Here is a 24,930-nt window from a genome sequence, read left to right on the forward strand (position 1 = left end):
CACTGAAATGAACATGGTTTTTTTTTGGAATCATTGTGTTGTGTGACGTGCAGAAGAAGAGTCTGTATCAGATCAAAAAACAAAAAACAACAGACTGTTGTGAGGTGAGGTGATAAATATGAGCTGGTCGTGAAAGCCTCATTTCAGAGCTGATTGGCTCAGGGTAACGGAAGCAGTGAAGGCAGGATGATCTTCACTGTCACATTTACTGCCACGGTGTATTTGTATTTTACAGCATGTCGTAAAAATCATCACTCTGTGAGTCTGCATACTGAGAAAAGCAGAGTGTGTTCAATCACATCAATGTTGTCGTGCATGAATGCAGGATTCATGTGTAAATGTGAATGATTTTGCTTTAATTCAACTTTATTTTGTGTGCCTGTTCAATTGTTTAGCTTTCAATTTATTTTGGGCTGTCAGAAACTTTCACTAATTCATTTTAAAAATGTTTTTTGGTCACCAAAAATCCTATAAAAAATGTTATAATTTACCGTCTACTAACAAGATATCTCCACTAGAGGGAGCTGTTATATAACACATAAAACACACTGAACTGGGAGTTTTAACAGCAGAGAAAAAAGAGAATAGTGATGTTTAGAAAAAAGAGACAGTAGTGGAGAGTCAAAGAATTTTGTGTTGAAGTTTCTGTCTTATAATAAATCTAACTTGCGAGCCAGCAGTGGACGCTGCCAAGGGCTTGGCCTAGAAATCTAGATATGACACACACCGAGTTGTGTACACTCACATCTGGCTGTGTACACAACACACACACACTGACATCTATTCATTTGGACTGTCTAAACAAAGTGCAATTCCTAACCTTAACCATAACAAATGAAGGACTAACCATAACCTTAACCTAACCACAATTCACATCTGGGCCCTAAAGCAGTTCAGAAATTAGATTAAGACCATGTTTTAGTGTCAACAAGAACTACCGGTCCTGACCAGGTCCGTGTTTATGCTAGAAAGACATTCACGAGGTAACAAATACACAAGTACACACACACACCTCTCTGAGTTGTAACACCTCTTTGTCTTTCCGCTCCAGCAGGCCCTCCAGTTGATGGATGGTCATCTCAGCATCAGCCAGTCTCCTCGTACGCTCATGGTCTTCTTCTGTTGCCCGTGACGACAGGCCTTTACTCTGCAGCATTTCCAGTAATTTCTTTATTGACTCATCCCTGTTACAGGATAAAAAGCAAATAGAAGGCAAAAGGGTAGCAACACATTTAATAATACAGTGCACACCAGAACAAAACCTCCGGCCCTGTGTCCTTACCTGGCTGTGAGTGTGTGTTTCTGTGTGTCTATCCTTAGCTCCATCTCTTCCACAGTCTTCCTCAGGAGGAAGAGCTCTTTCACCTGCCGCTCATACTCGCTGTGGAGACGCAGGAAGTTCTCCTCGGTCATTTCCTGAGGGGGGAGGGCCTGGTTCCCCAGGTGCCCGGACTCCGGGAAATCGGACTGAAAGAGCTGGTTGAGATCTCGCTGGATTCGGAGCTCATCCTGTAACGCCTGGATGGTGCACTGGAAATGCTAAAGAGGGGGAGAGAGAGAAATGAATTCAAAGTTATTATATGTAAGCGAGAGAGTGCAATGAAGTCAGACGTCAACCTACATACCCTGAATTCATTGTGTGAGGGCTACATTTAAATTACAAAACGATCAATGCAGGTTGATAAATCACAATCATCTTTGAAAACAGTGTATTTCATGAACCCTAATCAAACAGGTAGGGGTATTTACCATAACTATCTTTTATTAATACAAATGCAACATCATATTTCTGAGGAAACAGGGAAAATAATCAACAGTCATCCTTTAATAGCAGCTTTAATACACAATTCATTCAGTCTGGCACCCACATATGTATGTGTATATGAAAAATATGGTGAAACTACTAAATTATTGGATGAGATGCAGTACATCTAAAGGGTGAAGAAAAAGGATAAAAAAAAAATTGACCTTTTCTTCCTTCGTTTCTTTCTTTCTCACAGGCTGATTTTTGACAGAAAATCGATCATGGACTTAAACAATATTTACAGCTCTGCTAGTTTTGTGTTCTTCAGTGAGTAATAAATGTTTAATTGACTCTTTGACTATTCCGTGGCATTGATTTTTCAGTTCGTAATCATTCAAGGCAGATTTTCGATGCATCTCAGAATCAAGTTTTTCTCCCAATAACATATGTCAACTTAACATTTCATTTTTGACTTTTTTGATAGGTTGAAATAAAATAGTGTTGCCAGGTTTGTATCACGACACTATGACACTACGCCTGAGTCACACAACATACAAGTTTACAGTATGTCTGTGCTAGCGTGTGTACAATGTCACTACAATGTCCTGAGGCCGCGTCACAATGCGTCATGCATAACCTGAACCTCACAGAGGTCGCACAGTGTATTTACAGAGAGATGCAGGAAAAAATATAAATATACACAGATAGCAAATGGTGAAAGGGGGGAGAAGCATGAACAAGAGTAGATGTAAACAGGAGATAAAAGGAGATTAGAGAAGGCAGAGGTGCAGCTATATGTCGTTAATCAACACTGACATGAGAGAAAAAAATAAATAAATAAAAGGAGACAGACAAATGTGCTGGGAGGTGAAGAAAACCAATTCTTAGATATTGAGGAAAAAAGAAGATAGAAGGGGGAGAAATATCTGCTGTTGAAATACACAACAGCAGATATTGATTACAAGTGGACTATATGCTATAAGACAAACTGTCCTCACTCTGCTTCATGTTGCGTGGCAGCCATGTCAGTGTGTCTACTGAGACAAATGCACTTTCACTGGATTTGTATGTGGTTTTTCTGTCCTCGATGGATCACTGTGTGTGTCGCACATACCGTACACACACACACACACACACACACACAAACGAGCTGACATTTCCAGGATTTCCCTAAAGAGTGACGGACAGCATGTCCCCTCGCTCTTTTAAATATTCCCTCTGCGGTGTGTCTATCTGTCTCCATGCCGACGCTAACTCCTCCCATGGACATGCAGAAAACGGACACACCCAAATGATGAACACATGCAAGAATTTGCACACAATCTCAAATGTGTTCTTCATCAAAAGTGAAACTTTTTGTTGAAATAAGCACTTTAAAGTGTCCTGCATGGGAACCTGGGAACAAACTAACGTCCCACTTTTCTTACATTATGTTTAACATCAACTTAAAGACGTAGAAATATGTAACTGTGTGTTGTGCCAAAGGGAACGTCAGAGATAAAACACACATGTGCATAAACATTCTTGCCTATTATAGTAAATTTAGAATATTATAACACACAAATGCACATGCACGCCTACATACACTCCAATCAGTCAGGCAAAGAAATAATCACACACCCAATCCCATCAAGCGTCGATAAATATGTCAGAGCTGCAGAAATAAACTCACACACATACATAAGCAGCCTCGGTAGATTTGCTCACACAAATACAAATCAGTGAGCATGAAGTCAAGCAAATGGAAACACACACAGAACTTACATATACATATAAAGAATTCCGAAACACACTCGATCAGCACTCCTCCCAACACACACACACACACAGCTGGAATGTAGAGCTGAGAAATACCAGGCCAGCTGAAAAGGAAGAAATGGAATATAAAAGGCCGCAAAGCAGAGAAAACAAAAACAGAAGAGGGCGATAAGGAGGGACGGAGTGAGAGTGCAAAGAAAACAGAGTGCAAATTGTAGCCGACACAAATTGAATGGGTGTTGAAAAGAGGAGGACAGAGAAAGAACCACAGGACGAGTGATGTTTTTCATCTCAGTTTCTGCTGAGTCGTCTGTGGCTCCTTCACCTTTGATCCTGTCACACTCAGAACAGAAACACACACACATACTGTACATATGCACCCATGCATACGTTCAGGTGTTAGTATTACAGCACACAATGCAAAAAAAACTAAAATCATGTCATCCAAAAGAAACATTTTAATACCAGTGCATATTTGCACGTATAAACCATTAAAGAGCAAGAAAACAATAATACAATTTAAGATTACAGATGTTTTCTTCAACAGCTCAGATTCATTCACTGAGAGTAAACTAGAACAAGAAATCCAAAACGCCTGAAGTGCACCCAGCAATGCTCATATTTTCTTGGTGGGAAGTTGCTTGTAAAATTGAGAGAATGCATTAACAGATTTATATTGCAGCAAAGTGGATTAAAATGACACAGCTGTGTAATATATGAACAGAAAGCAGCGAGACACCTCCTTAAATTTAACGACTGCAAATACCATATGTGGAAACTACAATGTCTGCATTTATGTGGACTTAAACGACCAGTTTAATAAAAAAAAAACAATGTTTGATATTAATCGAAACTTGCTTCTGTGCTATCTCATATAAACGGAAGAGGGACAGCGCCTTTAACTGTGACACCAGATTCCACCAAAAAAACAAAACAAAAAACAACTCAAATTGACCCTCGTTTGAGTCTGTATTTTTGCTCGACTCTGGTCTAGTTCAGTGAGTCATATGTGAGTAATGCTAGTATCCGTTTAAACTGTATTCTGCTTTCACAATCTTTCCACAACTTGTTTCATTGCCCCAGATCTGGTGGAAGGACCAGACATGAGTGGAAAATATTCAGACAAAAATCTCACTTTTCAGCCAAACGCGCACACACACACACAGACACACACAGACACACACAGACACACACAGGCATGTACTCCGTCAGTTACAGCAGCAATGTATGTGTATGTGATTCCTTAAGATGAAGGAGTTATGTTTCATTATGTTGTCTTGTCATACACTTTGTGTATTATTGTATGTATTATGACTTCCTCCCTGCTACTTTGAATGTGTGGTGCTTTTAGCTGCAGAGACGCTTTGCCTTTGCTGGTAATTTCTGTTTTCTTCCTTATAAACACAATAAAAAATGTTTCTGATTCTGATTCTTTGGTTTTGCTCTGTTTCACATGTTTCTGGTCAGTGTGTTTATTATATCCTCCAGCCAATAGCGGTGAGGATGGCGGGACAATCAGGTTAGAGTTGGGCAGGTATCAGTGGAGTTGACAAAAGCTGTTGAAAAGATAGAGATGAAGAGCCAGGCAGAGGTTGAAGCAGCTTGAAGCTCAAGTATCAGCGTGTCTACAACAACAGCACAGATTGCAGCGTGCACTGCACATATACAGAGAAAGTACATGTACAACCTAGTCTAGTCTCTAAATTAGACGCTGTCAATTGTAATGGCTTCATTAACATGACAGCTGCCCAGATAAATAAATACACAATCCTTTGTCAAACCCAGTGATCACTCATGATCAGACATAACAATCATTACCCATACTATATGTTAGCAAAGAGACGAGAAGACAGAAAGTTCATGTTAATATTGTGACAATTTTTCCTTCCACTCCTCCTCATCCTCCTCCTCCCCCCCGAGGTCACTGCTCATCTGTCATTTAATATTAACCATCTCTCTGTTATCTCCTCCTCCGTCTCATCCCTCGCTCTTTATGTGCTCGCCGGGGTGAGTCACGCTCACAAACAAGACACACACTGTTTCAACGCATCAATATACACACACACACACACACACACGACGGGCACAAAATAATACCCGCACGCAAAGTTACGCACGTGTGCAGAGAAGACACCATGAGGGTTGCTACAGTGTGTGTGCAGTAGTGTGTGTGAAATCTCTGTGAGCAGTTTGAAAGCATCGCCCACTAAGGAATAAGACAACAGGCAGATCAGCACGACTCTACATCCCTCTCTTTTCTCTGAGAATAAAGATGGAGGATGAAGAGCATAATGAGAAAGAAAGAAAAACACTGAAAACCCCTCAATTTCCAAAAGGACAACAAGCTCTGAGAGAAAATAGCATCAGACAGTATGAAAACAAACGAGATAAAATGTAGCTGGGGGGAGGTGGAGGAGGAGGAGAGAGAAGGCAAGAATAGAATGTTGACCCTAACCAGTGACTTTGAGATGCAGCATCAGGGTCAGTGGTGAGTTTAAAGAGCGACAGGAGAGAAGAGGAGGAATGAAATCTGTGGCTGTCACATTTATTTAGACAGATACACAGGGACGCAGACCTTCAAGAAGCACAGTGGGGCATAAGAGGAAAAGGGGAGTGACTGTGCTGTAATTCTGTTCATTCCTCACCAACTCTTCCCAAACCCACTCCTTATAAGGAAAGACATGGCGACCACAGCACAACCACAGACTCTCTCTCTCTCTCTCTCTGTGAGAGTGAGGGAGAGAGAGAGAAAGTGGCAAAAGTCAGAGAAGGAGAGAAGAAAATCACAGCCTTGTTGGCAAAGAGGGGGGAACAGAGACTCTTTCCTTTCACTTTCAAATCTCTCTATTTTTTCCCACAGGAAAGGGAACACTGTGCCTTTGTAAAAGAAAAACAGTAAAAAACAAGGGACACATCTTTTTCCCGATGCAGTGGCGTCACAGGTTTATGTGGCTCCGGAGTGTGGAAACCTCAATTTTTCCTTTCCCTCCTCTTATTTTTCAGATTAAACCTCTCCATGAATCTTCTCTTTCTTTCCGTTCACCACCATTTACCTTCCTTTTTTTGCTCCTCTCATCATCTCCTCCCCCGCTATCATTCCCCGTATTTACCTTCCCTCCATCCAACCATCCCTCTCTCCTTCTTTCCCTCTCACCTATCTCTCTCTCTCTCGCTCCATCCTGACTAAACAAACACATATGTTTGAGGACCATCTGTTTCTGCTGAGCATTCATGTGTAAAAAAACAAACACACACACACAGAAGACCTGACACACACACACACACACATACACACAAATTCAGAGAAAAGTTGTGGTAAATTTACAAAACAAGAAAGGAAAAATGATCACCACGCACACACACAGAAAGAGAGAGAATGACTCAGAAGTGGATGGAAAGAGGAGGAGAAGCAGGTAGACGAAGCAGTGATATGATTACTGTGACCTGCATCACATCATCCAGTCAGATACAATCACATGGTCATTTGTCCAAATCATTTTGAATACGCAGCAAAATAACCTGTGTTTATTTTCTGATTTAATTTTTTGTTTACTTCACTCATTATACAGGTTTTTGTGATGCGATGATGCCGTGTTTAAACTGAGACGGTTGAGTGAAATTAAAAGTGAAATAGTGTTACATAACATAAGACAGATGCCTACAAAGGTAATAAACTGGGGCTTTTGCTTTAGATTGCTTCACATTCACAGATCCTTCAAAAAAAAAAGACACCTTGGCCAATCCATCATCTCAAGTGAGCTGCAAAGAGAACCAAGACTTTAATGCTGATACCAATCCACACCCTCTCAGCACATGTTGAATGAGATCCTTGAGGGTGTGTGTGTGTGTGTGTGTGTGTGTTCCAGGTATTACTAATGCTGTGGGAATCTACAGCTGTTTACACAGTCACATTACGGGGAGTTGTCTTCCTGATGGGGAAAAAAACAAGTCCCCATTGGGTAAATTAGCACATTTTAAGGTGGACACAACTCTTGCCTTTGCAGCAAGAAGGCCCGGGTCTGCATGTTCTCCCCGTGTGTGCGTGGGATTTCTCCGGGTTCTCCCGTTTCCTCCCACAGTCCAAAAACAGACTAAATGGACAGCATCAGCCTCGTCTCCAACTCTCATTCGGGAGATTTACATCGAACCATTTAAACAAGAAACATCTCCCGTCACCTTCTGTGATTCCGGTCTAATTCAAAACTCAATTCTGCTGCACACTTCACGTTACAGGATAAACAACTCTGCTTCATATGTGCTACCTGCCTGGACCTGTTGTGGTTAAGATGGAAAGATAGTATGTTGATAATACATATACATTACGAAGCAGCTGGCAAAGACAATGAGTAACTGGAAGCTCATGTTATTGTGTCGGTAATTCACCCTTGGGCTCCTGCCATTTCCCTTCTCCATACTTAATCACCTTCATCTATCAGTTCGTTTTACGCACACTCTTCCCCTTTGCTCATTCCTCTCTGTCAATCAGTCTTTCCAATTCTTCTACATTTCATCAGCTCAGCTCGCCTGAGTCATCCATTCATCTCCTCTCTGTTCCTCTCTCCTGCTGGCACACATCCCCAGCTTTGATCTATCCCCTATGCTACCGATCTACTCCTTCCTTACACATCTTTACATCTCAATCCATCTCCACACACACACACACACTAACGCACTCTCCACACTCTCCTTTTCCTCCAGGTTCCATCCCGGTATATGGATTGCCAGGCCAAGCATTTTTTGCAGCCAGCTGGCACAAAAACTCTCACTGGCAACATTTTTTTTTTCTTCTATATAGTAAATGGAAAACTCTCGGAGGAAACAACTGGCCGTGTCTGTTACTATTGGATTCAAACTCATCCCAGTCCTTGAGTACAAGCTCAACACCCTCTTGGAGTAATGACATTAGAAATGCAAGATGCTGAACTTAAATCCAGGTGTAATAACATTAAGTGCTTGGCAGTGATTAAACATCTTTACTCGGTCAGCAAAGATGCTGGTCTAAAGTGCTTTTCCAGTCAATTTAAAGAAGTGAATGAAATCAGTTTTACTCATTTCAGGTGGTTGTAAATGCACAGTATGTAATATCTGCTGCAGAGAAGACCCACTTTAGGACTGACGATTAACATGTACAACATACAGAACCACAGCACAATCCATCTCACTGTTCGCTGTTTGTTTTTTCTGTAAAAGGACGTAAAAGGTCAACAGGAAACTGGGTAAATAGCACTAGCTTATAGAGAGCTTTTACAGCGCCAGAGGCAGACGTACACTGTCAATAAAAGACGGTCTCTCTTTCAGTGTCTATTTCTCTCTCTTGACCTGATGATGAAGTAGCACCCAGGTGAAACTGGCACTGCGTTCACCTGCCTGCGTAGATTGAACTCCTCACTCCCACTCTGTCCCACTGGACAATCAACCACCTCTCAGCCAAAAATAAACCAGATTTGTTTGGACAAATTTGACTTTTCAACAAATGTATTGACAAATGGAATAACATGCACACATTTATTCCAAACCAGCATCTCAAGTAGTCGGTTTAATAATTGAAAAGATTGAAAACAGTGCAAACAAGATAAGAACAGCAGCCACTGGGCTACTGCACTTGCTTTAACACACACACACACACACACACACATTCTTGTACAGCATTCTTCATGAAGACACTCATAAACATAACGTATAAGCCCCTTACCCTTACCTTAACCATCACATCAAAATGCCTAAAAATGTCCTCACAAAGTCAAAATGTGCTCACAAAGATACATTTGAATCAAAATGTGTCCTCACAGCCTACTGCAGCCACACACACACACACACACACACAGAACTTCTGACATTAAACCACTGCCAAGTGCTTTAACGACAAGCAAATAGTTGCATGCAAATAAAAAACAGAAATAGCAAATAGAAATGGTCGCTGCAGTACAAAGCAGTCCTCAAAGCACAAGAGCATACAGGTCCTTCGCCATGTGCACTTACATGCAGTGAACACAGGGCTGTAACTAACGATTCACTTCATAATCGATTTATTGAGTACTTGTTTGGTCCGTAAAATGTCAGAAAATGTTGTTCTCTAATGTCTTGTTTTGTCCACAAACCAAAAATGATTCAGTTTTTACGATTTCTTTGTTAAATGGAGCAAAGAAACCAGAAATATTCACATTTAAGAAGCTGAAAAACCACAGAAGTGATTGAAAAAAAAACGATGAATCGATTATCAAAATAGTTAATGGTTCATTCAGTCATCGATTGTGTATATATATATATATGTATATAAATATATATATATACATATATATATATACACATACAGGCAAACCCACACACACCACACACATATTTGTGGATACAAAAAGCCTATTTGTCCTGACACACACACACGTAAGCCTGCCAACACACGCAGGGACAAAGATTTCCTCCTGCTGCTCTCCCACTCCCTCTCTCTCTTTCTCATAATAAAATGCACAAATCCAAGTCACCACATAGACAACCAGTACACATAAATGCAGAAAAACACACACACACACGCGCACATTCACGCACATGCTGCGTCTGATGTCACATGGCAGGTCCTGCAGTACAGTAGACCACAGAAACCCAAACAGCCCCGGAAACAGGCAAACACAGTTGTTATTGTTCACGGCTATGATTCATTGTTGGGACATGCCACATAAACCAGTGAGGAAAAAAAAAATCATGCCGTCTGTTTAAGTAACATCCCGATATATTGCAGGAGGCACATTTTGATATGATATTGCATGGATTTGTCTTTGAGTGAGTTGAGGCAGAGGTTACAAGCATGGATGCTAACTGCTGCTTTCCCCATGAGCTGGAGCTTGTTATTATGCATTTAAGTGGAAGCTGACCACTGTCGGAGGGCAGAGGAAAAAGAAAAGAAAGGGACAAAGGTTGTGTACGTCTGTCAAACTGTGCGAGAAGCAAAGAAAGAAAATAGAAAGTGGAGCTTTCCATTGACATTCCACACATTCCGTCATCTTTTCCCTTTTTATTTCCAATGCTTCACTTTCTTTCTATGGAAAAAAACCCATAATCTACCTGCTGTGATCAAAAAGGTGGAACAAACTGGGTGAACATGATCACTTTCAGTGCACAGAGAATGACAGAAAGGCGAGTGACGGCGACACTGCCCACAGTGTTACAGGCTGAATAGAAGGCGCATCTGCACTGTAGTCACATCAGTAGATCTGTGAGACCAGGGTGTGTCTCTCTTCTATTGAACTGTGTTCAGTGGCAACGCTGCTCCACGGGCCCAGATGGAGGGTGAGGAGAGCGAGAGAGCGAGAGGCAGGCAACAAAGAGATGGAGAGTGTCATGACAATGAGAAGAAAAGTGGTTGAGAGAAAATGACTGGTTGTGGGTGGCGGAACAAGAGAAATCAACTGGCAGTAAAAGAAGCAGAGAATCGTAATTTAAAGCTCATTGAGGACGAAACATCGCCTGACAACTTTATACCTCACATTCAAACTGTAAAATGTTAAGCATTTAAAATAAAAAGATATTGTAAATGATATTCATTAGTTGATGAATTAACAGACAGATACAAATGTTATTTAATGGCTATTTATTTGGGTTCATATTGTTGGTATCATTGTTTTATGATATTGTGACTTGATATTATTGTAATTATTATATTTTATTGTTTTTATTTCTGTTTGATTGCTTGTTTGGTTTTATTTGACTGAAATGAGCAATATAAGTAAAGATAATTATTGTTATTGTATTAGTTTCACCATATTAATCTTCTGAGGCACCACCAAAATATGCAAGACTATAGGGTCAAGTGTTTATGTATTTATTATTTATTTCATAAGCAGGTAGGGAATAACTTTTGAACTATGAATCAGGCCTCTGCCCATCTAAAGTAAAAAAAACAAAGCACTCTATGAATTATCCAATCATCAGTAATAATCTCAAAAAATGTAACAATTTTTATTAATCAATCATTAGTATTTTATGTGAATTGCTATCTTAATAATCTCTCATGACAAAACTACACCACCTACATGCATATGAAGACCAGGAGGCCACTTAGAGGCTCACCCTTATTGATAACTCATGACATTATCATTTATTGGCAGAAAAATGTGTCTGACGAGCACAAGTTTGAGAAGTGGAACGTCTGCGTCTCTGTGCTACATTGTAATGATATGAGAGGAAAGACGTCATGCACGTGGGAGGAAGAGATAAATACAGAGGCTAGCGGAAGAGAGGTGAAGATAGTGAGCAGGGCATGAAGGAGGAGGTGAATAAGAGAGGAAGTGTGGAGGAAAGAAGGAAGACGTGTGGATATGGAATACGCATTCCTGAGCAGGGTGGGTGGGTGTCTGTGTGTGTGTGTGTGTGTGTGTGTTAGGGTGTCCAAATGAGAGTCAATGCAGTGTCCTAAAAAGAACAAACTACACAAACCTGTGTGTGTTAATGTGTGTGCGTACATAGCTGAAAAATTACTGGCCGGTTAATTTGATTTCTAACACTAAGACAGAGAGAAGAAGAAGAAGAAGAAGAGGGAAGGTAGGAGGAAGAGAGGAGAGAAAAAGAGAGAGAGCGCAAGAGCTGACTCACCATGTGATGACAGAAATAGAAGAAAAGAAGCAGAATGAGTGAGGAAGGAGAGAGAAAAAAGATGGAGCCAGGGGACAGTGAAAAACAGATGAGCAGAAAGAAAGAGGACAAGTAAAGAGAAGGAGAGTGACAGGATAATGAGAGCAGGAAATGAAAAGGATGGCTTGGGTTAAAAAGACGTGATTTGTCAGAACGAAAGACAGAGATTGAAAGTCAAAGCGATGAATAAAGAGAGAGAGAGAGAGAGAGAGAGAGAGTGTAGCACAATTCGAGTTAGAAAATATTCTTACATGTCACAACATGTGTATTTGCTCATTATTGATACACACCCAAGCAGGGGGGTGTGAGCAGGTGTAAAGATTTTTAAAGCAGGTAAAATACATTATAGATTTATTAAATACTGTTTTGCTCTGTTGCTCATGTGCACACACACATTTTGACATTTTGATTTAGGGATGTATACAAGCACACACACCCCAAAAACAAAACAAATCTAATTTTCTTCCGGTGATTTATCACATGCCGATGTCATTTTACATTCTAAAAAGTTCTTCCACAATGAAATGAAAGGAAATATTAATTGTGTGATAATTGTGTGAGTATTAATTAAATATACTCACACACAGCTAAGAGCAAGAGTGTTAATTAATGACCAAAGTGTATAACGTGATTATGCCCTTAAAATAAAAACCAGTGAGTATGAGCTCTCTATGCGCTGGTTCACGACAGCATGAGAAATATGACACTGCAAGACAGCCAGCGACGGCATGTGTGCATGTTTGCATCTCTTTCATAATATCTCAGCCTCCTGCCAGACCGGCTGTGTCTCCATCTCATCCAGATGGCTTCTGAACCAAAAAGACAGCTGGGAGTCCCCAACAAGGCAGCCTGCTTTATCTGCTTACCCGTCTTCAAGGTCGCAAATCCACCAGAACAGTCCATGAAATGATCAGGATGTGCCCCTCCTGTGAGCTGCTCCACAGTTCTCCACAAGAACAATGATAGGTGAGGATAAACCTCCTCTATAGCACGGATTTGAACAGGAAATGATTTCCTTTCTGTTTCCTAAAAACAAACTTGGCTTTGCAACCAGCAGAGTCAGTCCAAAGATTTAAGTCAGTGTCCTGTAGAGAAACACAAACAGATGGATCGTCCTACCTGTGTTTCCTCCTGCACCACTTTGTATTGTTCCTTCCAGACGGCCATCTTTGTGGCTTCATCCTTCCTGAGCGCCCTCTCTTTCTTCAGTTCTGGACTCCAGAACGTCTTAATGGAGTTCATGGAGGAGCTCAGCTTGGATTCTTTCGCCTCCAGCTATGAAAAAAACAGTCATAAAACGTTGCGACTTTGATTTAATAAGTGTTTATTAAGGTAAATCCAATAGGATACTTCTGTTGTACTGTTTATAGAACTGCTTATGTTTTATTTCTCTCAACTCGCTCAGATTCATTTACTTTTGCATATAGCTGCACTCTGCATGCATAAAACACTAAATATTTAAAGTATCATGCTTTTTTCTTTCCTGTGAGGAGAGTGCATCCTATGTTAAAAATGGCCTTACTTCTCTGCGTAGCAGTTCGTTTTCTCTCAGCACTTCTCTTAGCTGCGTCTGTAGGTCTGACATGGCGCCGTCTCTCACCTGTTTCAAACATACACAACAAATCAACAACATAACTGAGAGTGAACGCCACTGTTGTACACTCTGTATCTACTTTTCTGTGATCGTTACCAAAATAATGTTTAGCGGTACACTTTAAATTAAGAAAAATACTTTAGAAACCTTATCATCACAAAATACATACAAGTTACAAACTGTGTGTAAGTGTGTCAATGTGATAGAGATGTGCTTGTTATGGAATTAAGGGTTAACTAAGATGTAGGAAAACTGAGAGACAAACTTATAGGTCGTGGGAGGGCAGGCCTTACCTATTTTAAGTAACACAATGTAGGATTTCCTACAGTTGGAAAATAGTACTGTTTGTTTACAGCTGTCGTAGAATACACGTCATGATAACATGTGCATTTGTTGATGAGACAGTGATACTGGTGAACTTGTAGTAGAAGTATAATGTAGTAGTTCTTTTGAACTAAAAACGGAAGTTGGTGCCAGTGTAGGAAATGACAGAAGTGCCATTGACTGTTGTAAGTTGACGTACCATGAAAATAATCTTGGTGACATTATTTGAAGGTTGAAATCCGACCTTACATTGTGTCAGTTTAAGATACGATAAGATATAACATGTTAATTAGTAAGTTTTAGAAGAACCGGTATGGAGCGTTATGTAACGTATGTAGTAGTTTGTTTTTTACCACATCACCATTTATCACATCAACAGTAGAAGAAGACACAGCAGCGTCGCACCTGTCTCATGGAGTGTGGCACAGTAGCTGCCTGTGGAGGCTGGTTCTGAACTTCTCCAAAGGCTATAGCATCATTGGGCATGACCACTCCTCCAGTGTTTATATTTGGATTGCTCCCCATAACAGCTGTCCTCAAGCCGTAGGGAACCCTGGCCCCGGCCCTCCCCAAGGTCATAGTGGTTTTAGGCACCGTGGGATTCAGCCCACTGCCCAGACTCCCAATCCCGACCGGGTCATCAGCTGTGTCCGAGAAGTACATGGGACCCCCGGTGGCGTAGGCAGCGTTAATAGACTGAATATTCTCCATGGACAGAGTTTTACCAGAGCCTGTTAGTCCGCCGGTGGAGCTGTTGCCACTGTTCCTCCTGTGTCCAAGGTGCGGGGAGCGAGGAAGGCGCGGGGAGCGACCCGGACTCCCAGAAACTGAACCGTTACCATTGGATCCAACAACATCCAGCTTTGAGATGGAACGCGAACTACCGTACATGGTGAGACAATGTGGTGGTGAATAATAGGGAGAAAATCAGGGTCAAATTATTAATTGGGGTGAATCAAATATCCTGAGAAAAACTGAGTTGATGAAATACTAGAGTTGTCTAATGTCAGGCTTCTTGACTTAAAACATTCTGATGCAGCGTTGACATGGCTGTGATCAAGGCTTTTCCAGACCCCTCAGTGAAATCCATGGGCTTTGTTTGGAAAACGGTAATAAACAGGCTATCCCTGCAAATAACCAGTTATTCCACAAGGCCTGGGGTGATGGAATCACCTAGAACAAGACAAAAGAAAGAGATTTAGTCAACGGTTCAAATAAGAAGTGCCCATTTTATTATTTAAGTTATTGTTTTGATCCAAGTACCTTTCAGTAAAACTGATTTTATCTGTGTGTAGTGTGTTTGTATCGGTGCAGAAGGAGGTGGAGCCCGCACACTTCATCAATGCCACAAAAAAATGTATTGAGGACACAGATCCAAATCATTTTTGCATTCTCATCACACAGAAGCTTACAAAAATGTGAGTGATACTGAGCAGCTACAAGTGAAAAAAAAATCAGTTCAAAGAAACAGCTTACTGTTCCATTTCTGAAGTATCATATCATATGACGACAAAAAAATGTGCTGCTGACATCTTCAGTCCACAGACTGGAGTCAGAAATGGTTGGATTCCTCCACAGACTCTGCCACGGGCACAAGCAGCGCCCGGTGATTATGTCAGTTCTTATGATCACACAGGCTCGCTTTGTCTCTTCACCAGCTATTACAACTCCTTCAGATCACACTCGCTCTCTCTCAAAGCCACTGTCCTGCAGCTGTAATCAACAAGGTGATGGTAGATGATCTGCTCTATCTGCTGATTTCATGTTCACACAGGATAGTATTCTGTTTACCAGCTGGACGGATCACATGTATTAATACTAACCATATACAGTTGGTGCATGAAAAAAAGATCAGGTCAAAGGAACGTTGTAATTAACATGTCATTCCTGTCACACCACACACTCTATGTCATTTGGTGACATTTCACACAAAATAATTGGAATTTATAAGCGCTACGTGTTAATCATGGATGCCAGAGAAACTGTTTTGGATTTCAGATTGCTTATATGCTTATATTAAAATTTTTGGTTTGTGGACAAAACGAGACATTTGAGAACATAGTCATTTCTAGGCTTGAAAAACACTGATCGACATTTTACTTTAGTAATCGATTTTGAAAAGAATCATTAAAAGCTACGGTTTACAGAAGACATACTGTGTCTGAACATGCAGCCTTTTAAAGATCACTAACTTCAGTAATTATCATTTCAGTTGAAAACTGATCACCAGTGTAGCTCTTTGGTTTCCTCCTTTTCATCTACCCGCACTTGTACTTCAGGTCCCTACCCAGACGTGTATCTTTTAACCTGATGTTCTGCGAGGCTCAGATCTTTGGGGGCGGGGAGTTCTCACTGACAGCCAGTAACAGACACTTGAATTTAAATGGGGACCATCTGCTCTCTCGGCCCCTCTGGGCAAAAACACACACCTGGATAGAAAGAGGCCAGGGAGCCGCCTCCAAACTTACAGCTACTCACAGCGCCGCTGCTTAAATACGTGTACAATGAGCAAAAGCTGTGCAGGCGTATATGCACAGCTGTATCAAACATTGGACACAGTCAACAGCGCGCTTACAGATGAGCACACATCAGCTGTGAGTGGCTCTGAGTGATCATGTCACAAACAACACACACATCTAATGCTTCATTTGATGTGAGACTGTAGAGACAGAGGCTGTGTGTGTCGAGACGGTGCGTTCCTCCTGTTCCTCCTCCTCCACTCTCGACTTGCTGACCTGTACATAATGTATACGCTCATGTCCTAAATCTTTCTATAAAGCAAAAAAAACAGTGTGTCTGGCTCGTTTTTTTGTAGCCTGTGTTTAAACGTTTATCTAACAGACACCAGCACTCTGGCTGGTCATGACCTGCCTCTGCTGAGTGGTTGCAGGATTAAAAGCCTTGCTCAAAGGCATCTCAGATGAAGGCCTTGGAAAATATCATTCACCTCCTCTGCTGATATTTTGTTTTTCCCAGAAGGGAATTCACAATCACTCCTCTGTGGCCAGAAGGTTTCATATTACAACAATTCAGTGCTGACTGTATCTTTCCTGAGTCATACAGTTTCATATGATTTACTGTATCTTCTTAAGCCACATGAGGAAACAAGTGTTTAGGCAAACACACACAAAGTAAAACCATCATCTGCGTCTGAACTGTTTATCTAGATAAGGATTGCAGGAGCTGGAACCTATCCCAGAATTTGAGGTACAGCCTAGATGGGTCATTCAAATATCGCAAACATGCACATCTTTTTTGTTTTTCTTGGCTTGAGGACCTGATGGAAACCACAACACACACACTGTTGCCTTTTCTACAGTTCAAGTCTAAGGGTCATATGAATAAACCACCAGTGTGTACCACAGGGTGACGATTCATCTGTGGTGGTTTCAGACTCAGAGAGGACTTGTGGTAGGGAGGGGCGCCACAGAAACACATAACCTCCAGCTCGTGATTTTGTATGAACCAGACAACAACAACAAAAAATGTTTTTCATCGCTGCACAAAAATACAGAATTAAGAAAAAATTGAAAGCACTCGTACTTTGTGACGCAACTGGAATCATGAGATGCAGCAAACACTTACATATGACTGTCTAAGACCCATTTGTCAAGCAGCATAACACCCCTACCCCCCTTGCCGTTTCACACAACTGTGAAAATCCAATGTGCCGTCTGTTTCTGACCTTAAAGACATGAAGTTTCTCTTAGTACGACATCATTTACAGATGGAGTCTGGTCATTGGTCAGCTGACAGCTGTGTGCAAACATTAATGAGTGGAACTTGGGTAAAGATCTTTGTGTTTGCATATGTAAGTTTATGCTTACATAGGACTGTAACTATTAATCTATTCATCAATTAATAATTCAATAATAATCAATTATCTGGTTTGAGTGGTTTTCTTTTGTTTTTTTTAAACAAACTCTATAAATCTTCAGCGTCTTAAATGTGAATATTTTCTGGTTTCTTCACTCTATTTGACAGCGAAATCATTGAAACAAGAAATTGTGATAACATTCTTTTGAGGTTTGGAAACACTGATCAACATTTTCTGACATTTTATGGACCAAACAACTACAGCAGATTACTTGTTGAAAACAATCACTCAATGCAGCCGGTTGTAACAACTTGAAATCATCTAATCTCCTATTGTAACCTAAAGAAGCCACTGACAGAAGATTTTTTTGTCCTGCATCTGGATAATCACCAAAATCTAATCACTTGTTCCATGCAACATAACCTACTTTCCCACAAGTCCCAATATTTCCGCCACTTACTGGACTATGCTGCTCAAAGACAGACAAATTGACAAATATAGATCCATTTGACTGCAGCAAAGTTCAAAACCTTCAGCCCTCACTCAAAAGCAACTGCATTTGTGACTTCGCTCAGCCGCCTTTTATCACGTACTGCACCGCAACCACAACATACCCAATTAAAGCCACTCTACCTACTGGATCTGATCTCAAAACAGCCCAGGAGAGAGCTCCAGAACTAAAATAACCTCACCCCATTTATGTCTAAAAACACCATGCAGGAAACACCAGGACATAAAGCTCCTTTTTTGTGTGTGTGTGTGCCTGTGTGGCCTTCCTGCACCGTTTTCTAACAGTACAATCTCATCTCCCCTCCACACACTGCTTCCTCACACACACACTGTGTTGTCTTAGGCCTCACAAAATTCTAGAATATCACACCAGGCTACTAGGAATTTCTCCATGGCAGAATGCCAAGTACTTGTACTTGGGCAGATCCAGTGTGTGTTGGCACGGCAGAGGACAGACAGAACTCCAGTTTTATGATTCATATGCTTGGAAGATAAAAACTCAATTTTAAACCTTTAATAACAGCAGAAAGAAGATCATTTAAGTAAATACAGCAAACTTCACAGTAGAGATCCACTGATTTGTTTAAGAATGACAGAATACAAATTGTGAAAAAAGCATGAAAAAGCTGAAAGCCCATTAATCGACTTAAAAAACATTAAGTGTATTTCGACACTTCTCAAATCGGCCAATAGTTAATCTAATTCATTGAACATCAACTACCACAAGGTGGCAGTGTTTTTTGGGATGAAATTTACGAGGATCACTGAATGCACCTCTAAGCTCAACATCCTGTGGATTCCACATTACATTAAATTGACCCAGCAACAGTCTTCTAATTGTTGTTTTTGTTAAACAATCACAGATATGCACAGCAAAATTGGCCTTTTAAATGAGTAAATAGCGCAATGACAGTAGCGTGCCACATGATGAATGGAGGCAGTGCAGCCGCTATCAGAACCAGGGTCTGCTAAATGTGAAAGGTTGAAAAATGTCCAACAGAGCTGATTAGTCAACTAAAACTCTGGTCATGGTCTCCATTGAATCCTGAAGGAAGTATTAGGCTGTTTAGTAGCTAATGCCTTATTATTTTCACCAGCTAAGCTGTCAGATCTTTGACACTGGGCTCATGGCCTACAGAGGAGATTGTATGCAGTTTCAGTTTTCAGCAAAAACAGAAACTACACTCTGAATGACCCAAAAACAGTGAAGTTACTGCTGGGAAAACAAAATGAGCAGAACTGAGCAGACACCAGTGCTCGAGCTAAGCAGGCATGACAGGCAACTTTTGTGTTACCTAATACAAGAGACAGAGGTTTTATCTAAACGCATGAACTCGTCTCTCCCTCTGTTACCTCTCCCACTCTCACTTTCCTCCGTGATGATTTCACTCCTTCTCACAGCCTCTCTTTTTCTCCATCAGCATTCCTGAAGGTGTTCAGCATGTTCTATTTGTGTGACAACCACCACACATCCATCCGTCTGTCACGCCGCACAAAGCAACACACCACTCAACCTATACTTAGCCAGCTTGTGTTTCAGGCAGCGTGGGAGCTGAATTTGAAAAGTTTGTCTCTCGCCTGAGGATAAAAACACATTACACTCCACGCAAACATTATTATTACTTGTGTGATTATGATGATGTGACTGGAAAGAACTCACTGGTGCTGTCTGGGGGATTCACATGCCGCTGAAAATCAGCTTGACAGCTTCGCTGAAGGGGAGAGCCAGTCTTACTCTGCATCTACTCTGCCTGATGATTTAAAGAGATGAAGCGCTGTTCAACACATTCAACATTTTTAACCTTTACCGCCGCGTTATCAGGACACCGATAACATTCCCTCAGTGAAAAGCTGACTACTGTTGAAAGAGTGCAAAGGTGAGGTGAATTATCTTCAAAAAACCCTATTAGTATCAGTGTTGCGTCTCTGTAAATACAAGACAAAAGCAAGACTGTGTAGCAGCTACTGGTGGTCATTTGAAGTCTAATACAATTTTTCCCAAAACGTTTTATTTTGGGTGGCACCCATTTTTTTAAATGACAATCAAAACACAATTGAATTTGTGCATACAGTAACATTGTTGACTTGTTTTACTGCCATCTACATAAAAAACTGCCATCAAGAAATATATGAGTGCTAAATAAATCACAACAGCATTTTATTTAATGTTTAAATTTTATCTGGTGACCCAAAATAAATCTCCCGTGACTCATGTGTGGGAACTACCTGTACACAAGGTTCATTAATGAAAGGGTAGGGAGATTAGAGGGAAGTAGAGCTTTTAAATAAACTTAATCTGTTCTTATTCATAAGAAACATGATGAATATTTTTTATTTCTAATGGTAAAAGGGGAAAGTGAATAATATTTCTATCCATTTTCACAACGGTTTGATAAATAGTGGCCCTGTTGGTCACAGTGCAGTGGAGTTTAACAGGATTCATTTAGCCTTGCTGTGCAATAAATAACTCATGTAATGCTGCCATTTGCTTATCAGTGCTGTGTTTTGAGTAGTCTGGCTCTGATCCGTGATAACAGCGCATTTTATTGATTATATATCACTAATCATCATCATCACAGATCATTTTGTGCAGACTGAAATAAGCTCTACGGGATGAGGAAAGGTTTTTAAATGAATTTAAAGAAGCCAAAACCACAGAGGGTGTTTTATCAATTAACACCAGCAGCACATTTACACTGAGGAGAAAATTTCAGCATTTGTCTGTGACAGTGAATATTGTGTCAGGCAGAAGATGTCTGGGCAAGATACGCCAGAGAGAGACCAAGCCACGAGTCCTGTCCTGCAATAACATATATATATAATACAGTTCAGACACTGGAGAGCACAACACTGATAAGCGACAGATAGCATCAGCTCCACTCTGTTGTGTACCACAGGAAATTAATCTGCGGCACAGACTGGGCGAAACAAAGCGCGCGCACACAATTAGGAGCTAACGCACACGCACACACACACAGTGACTCGTACACGCCCATGTACAATGCATAAACACCCAGGAGAAATGGTGCTGATTCCATGCACATTACGCACAGTACACGTTCTTATCTGATCTTTGCTACTGCTGCTGCTGCCTACGTAACAAATAAGGAAAATGTACTGTAAAGATTCAACAATTAACTCAAAAGCAGGGAAGTGTAATTCAGGAAAGTGAGGTAGTTAGTGGAAGAGAAGTGATCTATCTATCTATCTATCTATCTATCTATCTATCTATAACAATGATGCCTGAGTATTGTGCAATAGTCTGTGTTTTAACCACTGGGCGTGTGCGCAACATTAATTAGTGCAATATTTTCATGTTGTTTTGTTTATGAGCAACTCTGTTTTTTGTTTTTTTTAAGTGGGTATGCAAGTCAATAGTACAAGTACCTTTAAAATTAGTCTAGTCGAACTGTTCGGCCTGCAGCCACAGCAGACTATTCCTACAAGGCAACATCAATATTCTACATTTTGTGCACAAAAGGGATTTGTTTTTGCCTGAAAATGGCTCTGATTGTTAATTTAAGCGTCTGATAACATTAGTGAATCGCTGGTGTCACTCATTTCTCACCCAGTCTCATTGTGAATTCCCTACCTATCAGACACCAGGAAGAAAAAAAACATAAATTAAATGAATCACTAAAGATTGAATGGTCCATACAGTATGTATTATAGAGAGGTCTGACGGCATTCCAGAGAGGCTCATCAATATTTATCAGGTCAGACTGAGTTTCTAAAAACTACCGTGAAAACATTCTGAAAACCCAAAATAAATATTAGAATAGAGTTTACCCTTTGAGGCGTGCAGCACCGGGACATTTAAAAATGTCCAGTGTTTACAATAACCTCAGAGGAAGGAAGCGGCTCAGTTCCCTGACTCGTGTTCCCAGAGGAGGCACGCTGCAAAGAAACTGAGCTGTTGGTGGAACATGAGGGAAATCACGGTCTGTCTTACCCCCCACTTCTTCAACACCCTACTCCTCCCTCACAACATGACTGTCGCAAAACAAACGCAGTAGATTTCCACCTCATCAATACAATCATTAATTCAATGCTTTGTTTAAATAAATGTGGTTTGTCTGTTTTCGGGCTTTAACTCGTGGGGAGCGACCTCTGCTCAGCTGGCTGTTGACACTAGTCAATGAAGACGTGCTCAAGTATGGAGACATGCATAGATTGTGTCTTTTTTTTTTTATTTTGAGTAAGTTCAGAGCTCAAACATGAGGTGCAAGAGGGATCTTGTTTGAAATACTGCAACACAAGCAGAAGTCCCTGTGGGAATGTAATGGCAGGGGATGAAACATAAACTTATTCACTACAACAGGCACATTTTACATCCCAGTGGGAATATTAGCAATATCACAGGAGATAGTGTGACTGATTATGTTTGCATGGACAGCAATATTTCTGGATTAACCAAATTAAGACAATAGTCTGAATGAGAAACTGCCATTTTTTTGATTACTTTACCTCTTAAATAAGGTTGTACTTGGAAAAAAGGTAAATTTAGATTGAGACATGTGGAGCATTACTGAAATTAACTGCATTATGTCGACATGTGCATGTCCTGAATGGATTGTAAGATCTGATAGGAGTATAATCAAATCATGCTCTGTGACATGTAAACAGGAATAGGAATGGATTATTATATTAGCAACACATGTAAACATCAAAATAAGGCCAAAAGGGAGATTATTGCTGTGCATGTAAATGTCAGCTACAGTAATAGTTCTCAAATGGGGCCCATGTTTTCTTTAGCTTGTAGAGGGTCCTTGGCAGAGAGAATATTGATAAACTCGGGGCTAGAGAACAACAAGGTCTTCAAAATGTCACTGGAACTTTAAAACGTTACGTGATGACGGCAGTGGAGAAACTCATGTTGACTTTATCTGCTGCCTGTAACACACTGAACACACTGATAATCACATCTACAGGTACACTAACGAGAGGCTGTGTTTGTTATTCCTGAGGAAGCCTCTGGGTGCATAGCTACTGCTGGTGAAGTAAGCCGGACGTAAAAAAGTAAGAAAATGTGCAAATACGGATGAATAGAACAGGCTAGTAAGATTCTGGATTAGACCGCATTAAAGCCATGCAGTGTGTGAACCATTTATCTGTATTTGTACAGGTAACTTAAGGCATAGCTGTTGCTTATGCTAACCAACAGCAATGGCTACCAAATATAGCCATTAAAGGTAAGAAAAAGAGAAAATACTTAATGTTTATGTCGTATATAAAATATTGTGTCACAAATGTTGTCGTCGTGATACCATGATGGAATATTAAGATATAATTTTGAGCTAATATCGCCCACCCTGACTGAACAGTTGATTTCCTCCACAAAGTTGGACTTTTATTTGCTTGACTGCCCCCTACAGACCAGGCGTGAAGCTCATGTGGCCCCCAGGTCTCATGTGATGTGTTAATGATGTATTGGCTTTAATATGGCTATGCGTGACAATATCGTACATAATGACACAAAGTCCACTGCCCTCTTCTGGCGGATTACTGACAGTGCCACTACCACAGCTGACCTGAGGCTGCTGCAGCAGCTCAAAACCACCGCCATCAAATGTTAATTGTGTGATTGCACAATCATGTAACCGTTAAAACGGGGGCTACACAAACACACACACACACACACACACACACGTGAGGTGGACCGAGAAGTGACTACAGCACATAAACACACACATACACTCTCACACACGAAGGCCTATGTAATAAATCATGTATGTGTACACTCACTCACACACACTCACACAGACTCACACACTCACAGACTCACAGACAGGCTGAACTTCAAGTACTCACTGCGGCTGTTAACGTCCCTGTCCTCGGTTGTGAAATAAGCGTCAGTGTTGAAAAGGCAGTTAGTGAAGCAGTAACGTCGCTCCTCTACATGTCTTCCTTCTGCAGCGGTCACTGACGGTCGGTATCGGCACAGACGGTCAGCTGAGGTGAGACCAGCGTCGCTGTCTTCCTCTTGTCTTCTGTCTGTCTCTCTCTCCGCTCTTTTTTTCCGTCTTCGCCAGCCTCTACCACTGGTGGCTTCCCCCGCTGCTCGGGCGCTCCCGTGACGTCACGACGGTGGAGAGCGCGCCCCCGACACGTAATGGACGTAAGTATCCCACTCTCTCCTTCTCTCCCTCCCTCTCTCCTCCTCCTCTTTCTCCTTCTCATCTCCTCATGTCTTCCTCTTCCATTAACACCCACCTCACCCATTCATCATGTTTGTCATATTCTGTATCTGTAAAAAAAACGCTATTTTACCTTCTTTCTTCTTCTTTTTTTTTTACAACCATTCAGCAATGTGTTAGCTTTAGCAATGCTAACATCACCTGTAGTCCATGTTGTGTTTCCCTTTCCATATTATACTTTATAGCCCAGTGAAATGTAAAGGTTCAGTACATAAAAATACAATTATGAGACGTCAGAACTATAGTGGTCTTTGCATACTAGAAAATATCTCGGTCTAAAGCTTCAAAAAACGAATAGTTTGCACTTCCTGCCTGTTACACTCACAGTTAGGACTCAAAGATTATTCAATTTAATATTTATTTT

The 24,930-nt window shown here is 40.9% G+C and overlaps 1 protein-coding gene across 12 annotated transcripts in view; it reads right to left on the reverse strand.

Annotated features, from left to right (window-relative positions):
• The window catches only part of LOC122766663 (ELKS/Rab6-interacting/CAST family member 1-like), a 100,273-nt gene extending 75,819 nt beyond the window's left edge, over positions 1–24,454 (reverse strand). For 7 of the 12 annotated variants that reach the window (XM_044021715.1, XM_044021713.1, XM_044021714.1 and 4 more), the window contains exons 1-6: positions 24,181–24,453; positions 14,448–15,215; positions 13,647–13,724; positions 13,244–13,399; positions 1,283–1,539; positions 1,013–1,184 (exon numbers count right to left, since the gene is read on the reverse strand). In XM_044021715.1, the coding sequence (XP_043877650.1) occupies positions 1,013–1,184; positions 1,283–1,539; positions 13,244–13,399; positions 13,647–13,724; positions 14,448–14,933 (1,149 nt within the window). In that variant the 5' untranslated portion in view covers positions 14,934–15,215; positions 24,181–24,453. Of the gene's footprint in view, positions 1–1,012; positions 1,185–1,282; positions 1,540–13,243; positions 13,400–13,646; positions 13,725–14,447; positions 15,216–24,180 lie in introns of all 12 variants that reach the window. The other 5 variants (XR_006360100.1, XR_006360099.1, XR_006360098.1 and 2 more) reach the window with 1 other exon arrangement.
• Positions 24,455–24,930: the final 476 nt, after the last annotated feature.

The sequence above is a fragment of the Solea senegalensis genome, linkage group LG3, assembly GCF_019176455.1.
Source record: "Solea senegalensis isolate Sse05_10M linkage group LG3, IFAPA_SoseM_1, whole genome shotgun sequence".
Lineage (NCBI taxonomy): Eukaryota > Metazoa > Chordata > Actinopteri > Pleuronectiformes > Soleidae > Solea > Solea senegalensis.